This window comes from Meleagris gallopavo, chromosome 5 (genome assembly GCF_905368555.1).
Source record: "Meleagris gallopavo chromosome 5, MGAL_WU_HG_1.1, whole genome shotgun sequence".
NCBI classification, from domain to species: domain Eukaryota; kingdom Metazoa; phylum Chordata; class Aves; order Galliformes; family Phasianidae; genus Meleagris; species Meleagris gallopavo.
This window is the reverse complement of record NC_139408.1, coordinates 595,729-607,873: the sequence shown is the minus strand read 5'-3', so window position 1 is coordinate 607,873 and position 12,145 is coordinate 595,729. Positions and strand designations below refer to the sequence as shown.

At 39.8% G+C, this 12,145-nt stretch overlaps 1 protein-coding gene across 3 annotated transcripts in view; it reads left to right on the top strand.

Moving 5' to 3' along the window:
- The window catches only part of HIPK3 (homeodomain interacting protein kinase 3), a 91,346-nt gene that overhangs the window by 69,489 nt on the left and 9,712 nt on the right, over nucleotides 1-12,145 (top strand). For all 3 annotated transcript variants that reach the window (XM_010710679.4, XM_019615201.3, XM_085223842.1), the window contains exons 3-10: nucleotides 2,115-2,238; nucleotides 4,972-5,091; nucleotides 6,734-6,820; nucleotides 7,090-7,274; nucleotides 8,066-8,225; nucleotides 8,593-8,716; nucleotides 11,626-11,747; nucleotides 11,915-12,039. In XM_010710679.4, coding sequence (XP_010708981.1) covers nucleotides 2,115-2,238; nucleotides 4,972-5,091; nucleotides 6,734-6,820; nucleotides 7,090-7,274; nucleotides 8,066-8,225; nucleotides 8,593-8,716; nucleotides 11,626-11,747; nucleotides 11,915-12,039 — 1,047 coding nt within the window. The remainder of the gene's footprint in view (nucleotides 1-2,114; nucleotides 2,239-4,971; nucleotides 5,092-6,733; nucleotides 6,821-7,089; nucleotides 7,275-8,065; nucleotides 8,226-8,592; nucleotides 8,717-11,625; nucleotides 11,748-11,914; nucleotides 12,040-12,145) is intronic.

Here is a 12,145-nt window from a genome sequence, read left to right as displayed (position 1 = left end):
AGAGCTCCAGGTTGCCCATGAAGAACTTCTGGATGATTATGTTTGGAAATACAGTAAAAGCTTTCTGCTTTCTGTCATTGTGTCTGCCCGTATCCTCCTTTTATTTGCAATCCTATCCCTCAAAAGAGATGAGGGACAGACTGACTGACGGTGGCTATTTTTGTGCGGCCCGCATATTGACTGTTGGGTAAATATAAGAGGTTTCTGCAGAGCTTATTTTAGCAGAAGCATTTGTTAAAGTGGCTGTATCCATAGGCTGTGTGTATGTTCATTAACTATTCGGAGCTGTAACACAATACGACAAAAGGAAGCATATTTTCACAGGGATCTGTAACAACAGGGTGCAGCGGGGCATCCAGCCAACGGTTGAATGCAGACGTTTCTTACTGCTATTTCCAGTCTTTTGGCATGTGGATATATTAAATTTATTTCTCAGATAACAAAACTAGCTAATACTTAATGCGGTGTCGTGATCCTGCATTGCAAAAATACATGTTTAAGCTCTAGAAGTTAAATGTAACCAAGTCTTTGGATACAGTGGAAAACTGAGCCTCTCTAGTTTCCCCGCCGGTGACAAGATTCGTCCCTCATGTAACTGCACCCAGTCTGGTTTGTGAGCGGAGTGAGAAGCTAAGCATCGGCACAAATGGCAAGTGTTAACATTTCACAAAATGTCCTGCCCTGTCAATTTCTTATCACTGCGAAGTCTCAAATTTTTCCCATAGCGGAAGCCTTGGGATTTTTGCTGGACGAAGATGGGGCAGAATTTCAGGAGCCTTTCCCATGATGAGCATCTGTCTCTCTCTGGAGCCAAGTTTGGCAGACTTAAGCTGTAGCACAGGTGGGCCTGGAGGCTGGGCCCATAGGTACGTCAACGTTTGTGTCTGGCCAACCTTGCTGCTCTTAGGTCATAGGCATATCAAAAGTCAAGAGGATGGTTCAGCTCCTGGCTGCCGTCCAGCTACAAAGTAGCTGTGTCCCAGTATAGCGTGAGGGAGGAATTTCTCCCAGTATGGCATGAAAACAGCAATTTGTTCCCGAGACGGTGCGTTTCCATGAACTAAAGGGTGTTTTGTTAAAGGTAAATATGAGAGAAGGTAAATTAAATATATAGGAATTTATTGTTAAGAGGTTGTTTTGCTTGTGGAATATTAAAATGGCACATCAATGTGTGCTGAAGTACAACATTTATAAGCTCTTACGCAGATGAGCAATCAGGATTTTTCTCAGCAGCCTGTAACGTGATCGCTTGAATGCTGCCGTTCAGCCCAGTAATGTGAATTATTGTGTTGGTTTTAATTGTCTTCGTGCTGCTCTGTCACATGCTAACAACAGATTGTAATTTTAAAACTAAATCACATTATAGCTTGAGCAAACTGGGGGGAAGGCTTAAAAAGAGCAAATGTAATTAAAACTGATGTCTGTGGAATACTTGAGTTTTGTTCAACGTGAACAGAAATGTTAAAAGCCCCTTAGCAGCTGTGTCAATACCAATTTTTCTACTTGTTGACTAGAGAAACACATTTCAGTGCTGTTGTTTAAGTAATTCACATTTGTTTTAAGTGGAAGAAGTAAGACCTGATGTATTTAGCTGCTGCGGTGGTGTCATTGAAGCGGTTTAAGAATGGCTCAGCTTGTATTAATTTGAGAGTATAAGGGATTTACAGTTATGTAATTAAATTGATATTTTAAGTAACTTGAGTGTACTTCCCAGTTTAGAAGCGTGCAAGTGTATTTTCAGATAAAATTTTGTTGTTTTTCGTTTTGACACAAATGGCTGTATTTTCTTTTGAATATAGTTACAGGTGTACAGCTTGGAGCAAATGAATCTCTCAGGACGTGCTGGAGGAAAGGCAAAAACATTGAATCCATTGTGTTCTCTTTTTCAGGCATATCGCTTATTTTCACGTACATGGGAAGCAAACTGATAAATAACATTTCAGAGCAACTGAATTCTTAGAGCAGGTTATGTAGACGAAGAAGAGTGTAGGTTGTGATGTTATGGTTTTAATGAAGTGATTTGTGTTTTCAAATAATGGATGGTTTTGACACTGGATTTTGAAATGTCTTTTTTTCCCCGAGGAAAAAATCCAATAACCGTATTTAATTTGCAGAGCACCAGAGATCATACTGGGATTGCCGTTTTGTGAAGCCATAGACATGTGGTCATTAGGGTGTGTGATTGCAGAGCTGTTTCTTGGATGGCCACTGTACCCAGGAGCACTGGAATATGACCAGGTAGTAGAAAAACTTTCACAAGCATATGCTCACTTTATGCAATTTAAGTATTTCAGATCCTTAAACTCAGAATTTCTGATGCTAATAACATGCCCTATTAAGTAATATTTCTTCAAATCTGTTGGATGCTTTTAATTTAGTGTTAATTATTCTAGAAACATGAATCCTGTTTCTAGAATGAACTGTATATTACGCTGCTTTTCTGAATTGAACTTCAAATTTTTTTCCCCTCTATCTTGTAAAATAAATGTTGGCATTGAAGCTGATTTATTTGATGGGAAACTAAAGTTTGAGGACACCACTGTTGCTTTATAGTCTTCCTCTTAATTGCCAAGAATGGGGTCGAGTCTGGAAATCTTGTTCAGATGCTCATATTTGGAGAGAGAGGTCTTATCTTTAATGTAACGTGGAAAGTTGGTAGTAATATAATCAGAATTCTAATTTCTCTATCACTTTTGAACTTTGAAAGCAAAGAAGGCTCCTGAAAATCCCAGTTGTAACAAGACTGGCTTATTATTAACTTCTGCATCTTTGATTCATTGTGCATTTGAGGGGCAGTTCCTCCAACACATAGGTTTTAGATTATTCTGATCCTCATCTGCGTATCCAAGACTTCTGGCTCTCTGTGCCTAAAGACTGGAGTTACTTCTAGAAAAGTCTTTTTTGTCAAAATCACTGTCAGGAAATATATTGATTTTGTGTTGATTTTGTAACATTTCATTTTATTGTTTCCCCTGTTGATACAACATTCAGTGTTTCCTGGGTAGGAAGTGAGCTGTGAGTGGAACACGGATTGATGTTGACTGGTATGTAGAAGATATTTATGAACTGTATTGTTCTTAAAATAGAGAAGGAAAGAGGAGAAAAATAACAGCAGTGTAATTTATTGCATTCTTTAAGGAAAAAGTGAAGACATCTATTTTTGAAATTATTTGAAATACCCTCTCAGAGATTGACAAGAGCTTGGCAAACCTATTTATTTACTATTTTTAAAAGAAACTGCAGAAGAAAACCTGGACACGTAAGAAAGGTCACAACGTATAATTTCCAGAATTACCTCCACTCTTGCCTCCCGTTGCTGTAAGTAACAGCTCGTAGGAGTGCTGCTTTGGAGGAGGAAGCCGTAAGCCCTCTTGACGTCCTGATGGAAGTGCCACATACAGGTCGACGCTGCTCCCGGATGTCTGATGTGGCTTTGGACCATGTTGCCTGTCATGTAGGATGGAGCTGGGATTTCAGTGATCAAAAATTCTGCCCAGGCCCCGATTCTGTCCTCAAATTGACTTGTGATTCGTCATGATGGCAGAAATCCATTAGCTGTGTCCAGGCCTCTGACTTTGGGGCTTTCCACTTGTACTGCTCTCTGTACAGTCTCATCATTAGGAGAATCTTTTTAGAGTAGCATGGAATCTTAGTTTAAAAACAAACACAACACAACAACAAAACCATCTTCTTTCTCCCACTGCAGCAATCTTGTATATGGAAAACAGGCAAACAAAATTTATAGACAGCCTCATCAGTTGAGTTTGCTATCAGTTGATAACTCGATATATCAGGTTGGTTCTCACTCTGGAACAGGAGCTGTCCCCACCAGTGATGGCCTTGTTTTAGGCAGGCTTGTCATCGTGCTCAGCCATGTCTGCAAAATTTTCTGCAGAAAAATCTGCTTTAGTATTTCACTCAGTGCACGTGAGTACCACAGCTGTAGGAGATGGCTTTCAAGGTATTTCCCTTCCTTCTGGTGTATGATGTCACCTAGTGAATGAACAGGCAAGCACTGTTAGAAGTGCTTAGGTAGTAAGTAAACAATCTAGAAATATTTATGATTGACTGGATTTGTCTTTACTCCATGATGTCAAGAATTATGGACTTTCCATTTCCCATCAGTTTTCTTCCTCTCAGATGCTTCTAGCTCCTATACTGACCATCAGACTCCTCTTCTGATATTTTCTTGCTTTGTCCTTTTGATTTCCCTTTCTTCCGTTCTCTGGGACTCCCCAGCTGCTCCAGATTTTCCAAGCTCAGCCTTACACTGACTGCACCTCCGTGCAGGCATGTGGTATGGGACTGTGCCCAATTCTCTTCTAAAATAAATGAGTGATAATCATTTCAGTGAACAAAAGCACCTGTCTTGGAGACAAAGCTGCTCCATTCCTATTGCGTTCCGTGCTCATTCTCTGAGATTAGCAGAGCATCTCTGGCTGTCAGGAGACTGTACGTGCTCTTGCTTTTTAAGTGAAACCTTTGCTTGAAATGTACGTGTGTCAGATGCACAGAATGATAATGGGACAGAAATGTGAAGGATTTTGTAGAGCTATATAATGAGAGTATGCAAAAAAAAAACCCATCAGTAATCTGTGTACAAAATTCTGTACACAAGCAAATCTCTAGTGCCAGTTTTCATATTTAGAATTAGTGCGTGATATTTAGGATTAGAGTGGGTTGAGGATGACAGCCGTTCTCCTCAGGTCCTCGTATCTGTGACTGAACTTGAAAAGCTTGCTTATATAGGTCGCTTCAGCGGTTTGTTTCTGTGTAGCTGCCCCCAAAAGAGTGAAGAAACAGTATCAAGCATTCAGTTTTACTTTTTTCTCCTGTGTAAGATGTAGCTGTTAAAGTCCAGGTGTTTTTTGTCGCTGTTTTTCTTTAGGTGAAATAAATTTTTAACTTGTGTGGTTCATATTGTAAAAATGAGAGCTAAACTCTTTGCTGCATTTCTTTTTTCTTCCTCAGATTCGTTACATTTCTCAGACTCAAGGTTTGCCAGGAGAACAGTTGTTAAGCATGGGGACGAAAACTGCAAGATTTTTCTGTAGAGAAACAGACGCACCATATTCTAGTTGGAGATTAAAGGTAAGCAGTGTAATACAGTAGAAAGCAGCTAAACCAAAAAGGCCAAGATTTACTAGAGTAGCATTAGCTGCCTTCCACATCTCCGGTGATATATTTTTTTTGTCCCCACTCTGTATCTCTTCCATTTTTCCCCCTTCCCTGCCTCGTTCCTAAAACCCAGCACTTCAGACCCCTTAAGCAGTGCTGGTCAGCAGGCACGTGTGCCTGGCTGCAGCCCAGGCTTCACGTTAAGCCTTGTATTTCTGGAGGCACTAAATGAGGTTTTTCTCTTGCTTAGTCACAGATTTTCACTTCACTTTATAGAATTTGTCTCTGAGGCCCAAACTGCTCTTAGCGAGTTCTTCAGAAGTGATTTCAGGATCAGAAGTCCTAGGAGAAAGGAGGACAAGAAACAACATGATTCACTTGCTTCAGATTTCGTACTACAACAGTCTTTGTTGGCCGAAAGCTACAGTACAATGAAAGTAGACAAAATAAGTCTGTTTTTATGGTCTGTCTACCTTGCTTCTCTCTAAGCAACTTTACGTGACTATAAACACTTAAAACCCCTATGCAAAGATAGTTTTTGGTAAATTGGATTGCTTCACTTTGCTGTTCCACAGAGTTTACACAGAGCTTGAGGAGTAACGAAGCAGTTACTATTGACATAAAGCCTCTGAAGTAACAAACAGCTGACAAGCTCAAAGGCCCAGATTGCATAACTTCCCATAAAGTGGCAAATGCACAGTGTGCAGTGGGCTGAGTCGCTGGGGCTGCTGCTGGCCCTGGAGGAATGAATATTGCTGGGGTCACCCTGTTTCAGGATTCTCTCATTACACTGCTGCGATTATTCCGTTAGAAAAGAAATAAGTTCACGCTGTTGATGGAGTGATGGCAGTGTGCATCTGGCTTTTCTGTGTTAGAATCTAAACGAGTCCTTTATGCAAACAGCCCTCTTCAGTTTTAGGAAGTTCCATTTCTCCCATCAGGCTCAATGACGCCTTGGGGGAAGGAAGAGGTTTTGGTATGGAGCAGTAATCATTACTCAGAGTTTTCAAAGTTAATTTCAGAAAATTTCCTGTAATCTGCGTGTTTGGGGAAAAAGAAAAAGAAAATTCCTTGCAGAGCTAACTTTAATCACACAACATGGTAAAGCCAATGAAATTGAACAAAGTCTGACTATTCTTTTTCCTTCAGTGATACGGTGTTACTGCCGGTTGGAATGAAAGGTCTGAATTTAAGGACATGTGTACACGGTAACACATGAAGTAATAGAAAACCTGTGACATATAATAACATACATTTTGTATACACATACACACACAAAGACCGTTAGCTAACTTTTTGCTAGGCTTTTAATGCTTCCTGCATGGTTCACAAATCTGTTGTAATCCAGTACTGTGCTAAATTAGATGTAAAATTCAATGCTTTCATATTTCAATTTAGAAAATGTAAGTAGTCAGCAATTAAGCATATAAAAAACTCAAATATGTAATTGAATTATTTTTTGTTTTTTTTGTTAATCGGGCTTCTTAGGCCTGTAAATGTTTAAACGTGCTCAGGAGTTGGAGATGTTAAGTTTTTTTTGATTGTTCTCTATTGCCGATGTCTAAATTCAAGTCTGCTTTTTTTTTTTTGTCTTTTTTGTCTTTTCTTTTTTGAGACTTTGGAAGAGCACGAGGCAGAGACAGGTATGAAGTCTAAAGAGGCCAGGAAGTATATTTTCAACAGTTTGGATGATATAGTGCATGTGAGTATTCATGACTCCTTTCTATGCAAAAGGGAGGATGGGAATAATTATTTTGGTTTGGGACTGAACATCTTTTAGACCGTTATTTTGTTCTCAATCTTATCCATCTACATATGTTGTGCTGGGGAAGATATCCAGCTGTGTCAGTTTGTCTTTCTAGAAAGATGTTCCTTTGTCATTGTTCGTGTTAAGCAGTGGTACTTGTCCAGTAACAGAAGGAATCAGACCAACGTGGATGTCTTGTGTCTGCCTGTTTTGTTCAACGCCAGGTGAACATGGTGATGGATTTGGAAGGAAGTGACCTGTTGGCAGAGAAGGCAGACAGGAGGGAATTCGTCAGTCTGTTGAAGAAAATGTTGCTGATTGATGCTGATTTAAGAATCACTCCAGCTGAGACGCTGAACCATTCTTTTGTTACCATGAAGCACCTCCTCGATTTTCCTCATAGCAACCAGTATGTACCAAAGGTCTTATGTCTGTGTTGTGGCGATTCGTGTGTGTGGTACTGTTGTTCCATCTGCTGTCAGAGCAAAAAATCTTCGGTCGTTTCTGTAACATCTTAGGGAATTCTTTCAAGTGCTTGCAATGTTACATCCACTAGGTCAAAGGAAGTGTTTGAATGACTTTTTATTTTCTGAAAAGCAACATTAAACCAATGGAATTTTAAATTGTCTTTTATATGTGTGGATTATAAAAATCCAACACTGCAGAAATTTGGGGTTTGATTCTTAGAAGTATAACGAGACAGTTCTTGTCAGTCGTTGAGCACTAGGGTAGGCACTTCTTTTTGAAATGGACTTGGTCCTTTCTTTTGTGCAGTGGCCGACATAGAATATATTGAGAGCTTTTTTGCACTTCTGGACCTAGATCTTTCAGTGTGCATTTCCAGAAGTGCCAGCATTTCAGGGAAGGAAGAAGCTTTCCGTCCCTTTAAGTTGTTATCTTGCTTGTATCCAGCTGTTAGAACAGTGTTAGGTGCAAGGAGCAGGAAATTGCAAGGTTCTTTTATTATTGTTTTTCTTTTTTTTTAACTTTAGTTTCAAAACATACATTAAGAAGTCTTGACTTGGACGTAGTAACAGCACAACTTCTGTGATGCTACTGCTTCTGTGCGTGATGCCACTCTGTGAAACTGGCAGCTGGGGGCTTTGAGCTTTTTTTTCTTGTTCTGTGGATTTGTTACGTACATTTAAGTTGCATGCAATTCTACTTAAAGCAAACCAAAATTTTTTCTGTCTGTAACAGAGTAAAGTCCTGTTTTCACATCATGGATGTTTGCAAGTGCAGATCAAATTTATATGACCTAAGCAACCGCAATAAAACATCGCTTATGAGACCAGTTGCCTCAGGCAGTGCAGCTAATCTGACTGCAAGCTTCACCAAAATTGGCCCATTAAGAAGCCAGGTAAAAACGTTTTTATATTCTGGTGTGTGTGTGTGTGTGTGTGTGTGTGTGTGTGTGTGTGTGTGTGTGTGTGTGTGTGTGTGTGTGTGTGTGTGTGTGTGTGTGTGTGTGTGTGTGTGTGTGTGTGTTGTAAGAAACCAAACAAACTTGGTTTAGAATCCCATACATTTCCAAACTGCAACAAGCTGGAATTGTTGTAGTAGAGCACTGTTGTACTGCAGTGCCCTCCCGTGGCAAGATGGAAATGCTTCCTGTCAAATGGCTTTGAAGTTTCCATTTTCATAAGACTACTTGAGCCTTTTATTATACTAGCTAATGGGCCATGTTCACGGTTATAATGGTGCCTGTGTTTAACCTGCTTCCTCAGGCTTTAACTGCATCTGCACACTCAGTTTTGCACCAAGGAATACCACTGCAGGCAGGAACTGCTCAGTTTGGTTGCAGTGACATTTTCCAGCAGACACTGATTATATGTCCTCCGACTCTTCAAGGTATGTTTAACTGTTAGCTCCTGAAATACGTGTGCTGCTGTCTCCTTTAGCAGTACTTGGGTTTTCCACTATATCTACTTAAGCTATATATTAAAGGAATTAATTCTGTTTAAAAAATAAAAATAAATTAAAAAAAATAGTGTATGAGTCAGAATCAGATACTTTGCACCTTCTCACTCTTCCTCTCCCTCTCCTTCTCTCCCCTGTTGCATTTACATACATATATGCCCATACATATATCGGAATAAAATAGAGACACAAGATGTGGAATCCTAAAACAAGAAGGGAGGGTGTTCTAAAATAAAACATGAGAAGAAACAAGAAAGATGAGGAGAGTATCAATGTTGCTGCAACTATATCCCTTGGATATAGTTATCCCTATATCCCTAGGGATATAGGATATCCTAGGGACAAGGGTAAGAAACTATAACTCTTCTTGTCCTAAATTGTGCTGGGTGATTGGCAGAACATTTAACAAAACGTTTAGAATTTTGGGGCTTTATTTAAGGATGTGGCTGCCCATGTAAATGGTATCAGGTACGCTGTCCTATGATTAACACCAGTCAGAACAACTATATAGAACAGTTGCAATATTCTGCTGGTTAAAAAACTTGCAACTGAATCTTTGAGAGCTTTGATTGTTTTGTCCTGTGAGGAAGTAACGATGCTTGACTGAACTCTTCCTTTACTACAAGGGTAAAATTGACTTGAGTATACGTTTTTCTATATGTAAAGAAATAATTGGCTGAGGACTTAATTATCCGAAACAGTTGAAAGACAGTAGGGTGGAAGGGCTTGTAGAGAAGCGTTTCTGTAAGGTAGAAAATGACAGATAAAGATCTGCATCTCTGGGAAGGTACATGCAGTGTAGGTGACCTCTATTTCCCAAACAAATTTCTTTGCATAATGCAAGCAGATGTCTTATTGCTTAGGGGTCTTGAAAACTTTGGTTTGATTGCAGCACACATCAGTCAAAAACTGTGGGCTTTTTTCTGTTTATAGTTGGCAGATCAGAGAGGAGCTGATGGAAAGCAGCTTTCTTATTCTAGGAACAGTCATTTATGGATAGGGAAAGGTAGTTTATATTGTTTGCTTATTAACTGAGTTTGCTTGTAGGCTTCCATGCCCAAAAATGCGATTTGGCTGTCTTGATAATGTTCAACTTCGCTATAGAGATCAGATCTTGAAATGATACATTTGATTGTAAGGTTTTTCTTAATATGATTTTATAACTTTTCGCTTTTCACTTAAACTGAGAACCCAGGAAGTCTTTCTCTCTTTAGATAAAGACAGAAACAACAGACTTTCTCAGTAATGTTACGTGTGTATTTTTAATATGATGGTAAATGTCCAAACTGAAGTTCTGCTACAGCTTGAATAAAGGGAATTTATTGGTTTCATCACGTAAGTGACAAGCTGAGTTGCTGGTATGGAGGGAAAGGGATATTAATGGGGTCTGGCACCTCTTCAAATTTTTCTCTGCTTGGCTACTCTGTCAAATATCTTAAGTGCTAGGTCTTGCTACTCCTGGCAGACTTAAGATGTTACTGTTGTGGGTGGCTGTGTGGAAAAGAAATTAGTCAATGGCATTTCAAAATTTAAAGCTTTTGACAGCATGGTGATAACTTAGTGTTGTTTTAATGACACGATAGTATTGCATCTGTTGAAGATTTTCCTTCTTCCTGCATTTTAAAGACAATAAAAGAAAACATATAGTCTTTACAGCTGTAAAACACGTGCAGTCTAATGGCTGTTTGTGAGGGTGGATGGTGATAGGACAAGGGGGAATGGTTTTAAACTGAGACAGGGGAGGTTTAGGTTGGATATGAAGAGGAGGCTTTTCAGCCAGAGGGTGGTGAGGCACTGGAACAGATTGCCCAAGGAGGCTGTGGATGCCCCATCCCTGCAGGCATCCAAGGCCAGGCTGGATGTGGCTCTGGGCAGCCTGGGCTGCTGGTTGGCGACCTGCACACAGCAGGGGTTGGAATGAGATGAGCACCGTGGGCCTTTTCAACCCAGGCCATTCTGTGATTCTATGATTTATTTCATTGTTCTGTAGTAGTTACCTCCAAACACCCACTGCTTAGGCTTTGGTGAAGTCACAGGATGCAAATGAAATTAGTATATTCTTCTAACCGCTGCTTTCTTTAAGCATAACTGTTCTGTTGCATTATCTCCTTTAAAAAAAATCTTTTTAGTTGATTAACATTATTAACTGTAATGTTGCTACATGTCTGTTAGTTTCCCTTAAGTGAGGTTTGTATAGAGCACAAGATGCATCTTTTTGCTATAACATGCTTGTGATAGTATTCCAACAGTACAACACTTGGCATTATTTTTATTGAATTAAGAGAATATTTGGTGCGTATGGAGAAATTACAGAAAAATTCACGTTGTTTTTACAAAAGAGGTGGTAACAAATAGGGGTGTTATACACATGACTTTGTTTATTACAAGAGCTGGGAGGAATGGGTTTCATCCAGCTGGAAATAGTGTGTGAGAAATGCAGGAGTTGGTGGGAATGGTTGAAATTCAGTTTTGCTTATTTTTGTAATGCTTCCTTGCAAATGTGTTTTATTTAATTTGCGATAAGAAAAATGCTGAGCTTTGCGAAACCTGCTGCCGAAGTCATTGCACTTTCTAGTAGTCTGTCTTCAAATAGTAGGTGTTGGCAGTTCTTTCTGGAAATACGAGATAAAATATTTGTGCAGCTGAGCACTGACACAAAAATCATTTAAGTGTTACACTGATGGTATTTGGCTTGGAAAGCCTGAGTTAGGGGATCAGATCACATCAAGACAAAACAGCAAAATGTTACTAAGATATTCTTTATGTTTGCACTTTGCTCCGAAATTATTCAAGACTGACGTTTTGCTTAAAGCCTGGCTATGTGTTTTTCTTCCTGATAGGAATTACAACAAACCACAGTAAACCCACAAGTTTCTCCTTGAGGGTGGACAACGCCGTTCCCTTGGTGACCCAGGCCCATGCAATTCAGCCACTGCAGATTCGAGCAGGAATCCTTTCTCAGGTTGGTTTCCTTGAAAATAAAAATGTGATTTGTTTTTACTACTAGTTAACAAGTATTTTTAAATGAACATTGTTTCGGTAATACTCTGTAAAGTTCTACTGCAATTCCTGTTCTGTATTGTGCTGAGCTCCAAGCATCTCTGTTAGCTCTTCTCTGCTTCACGGCAGACATGGTCAAACCACACCCAGCAAATCCTGGTTCCTGCGTGGCAGCAAGTGGCACCAGTGGCAGCCCCTGCAACATCTCTAGCTTCTGATCCTGTGGCTGGCCCACAGAGGCTTGGAGACTGGGGGTAAGTCTGCACATTTTGCGCAGTACCCTACTGGTACTGGTTTAGCAAGATTGATGGATGGATGCAATACAAATGACTTGGTTTAAAACCTTCTATTTTTCCATAG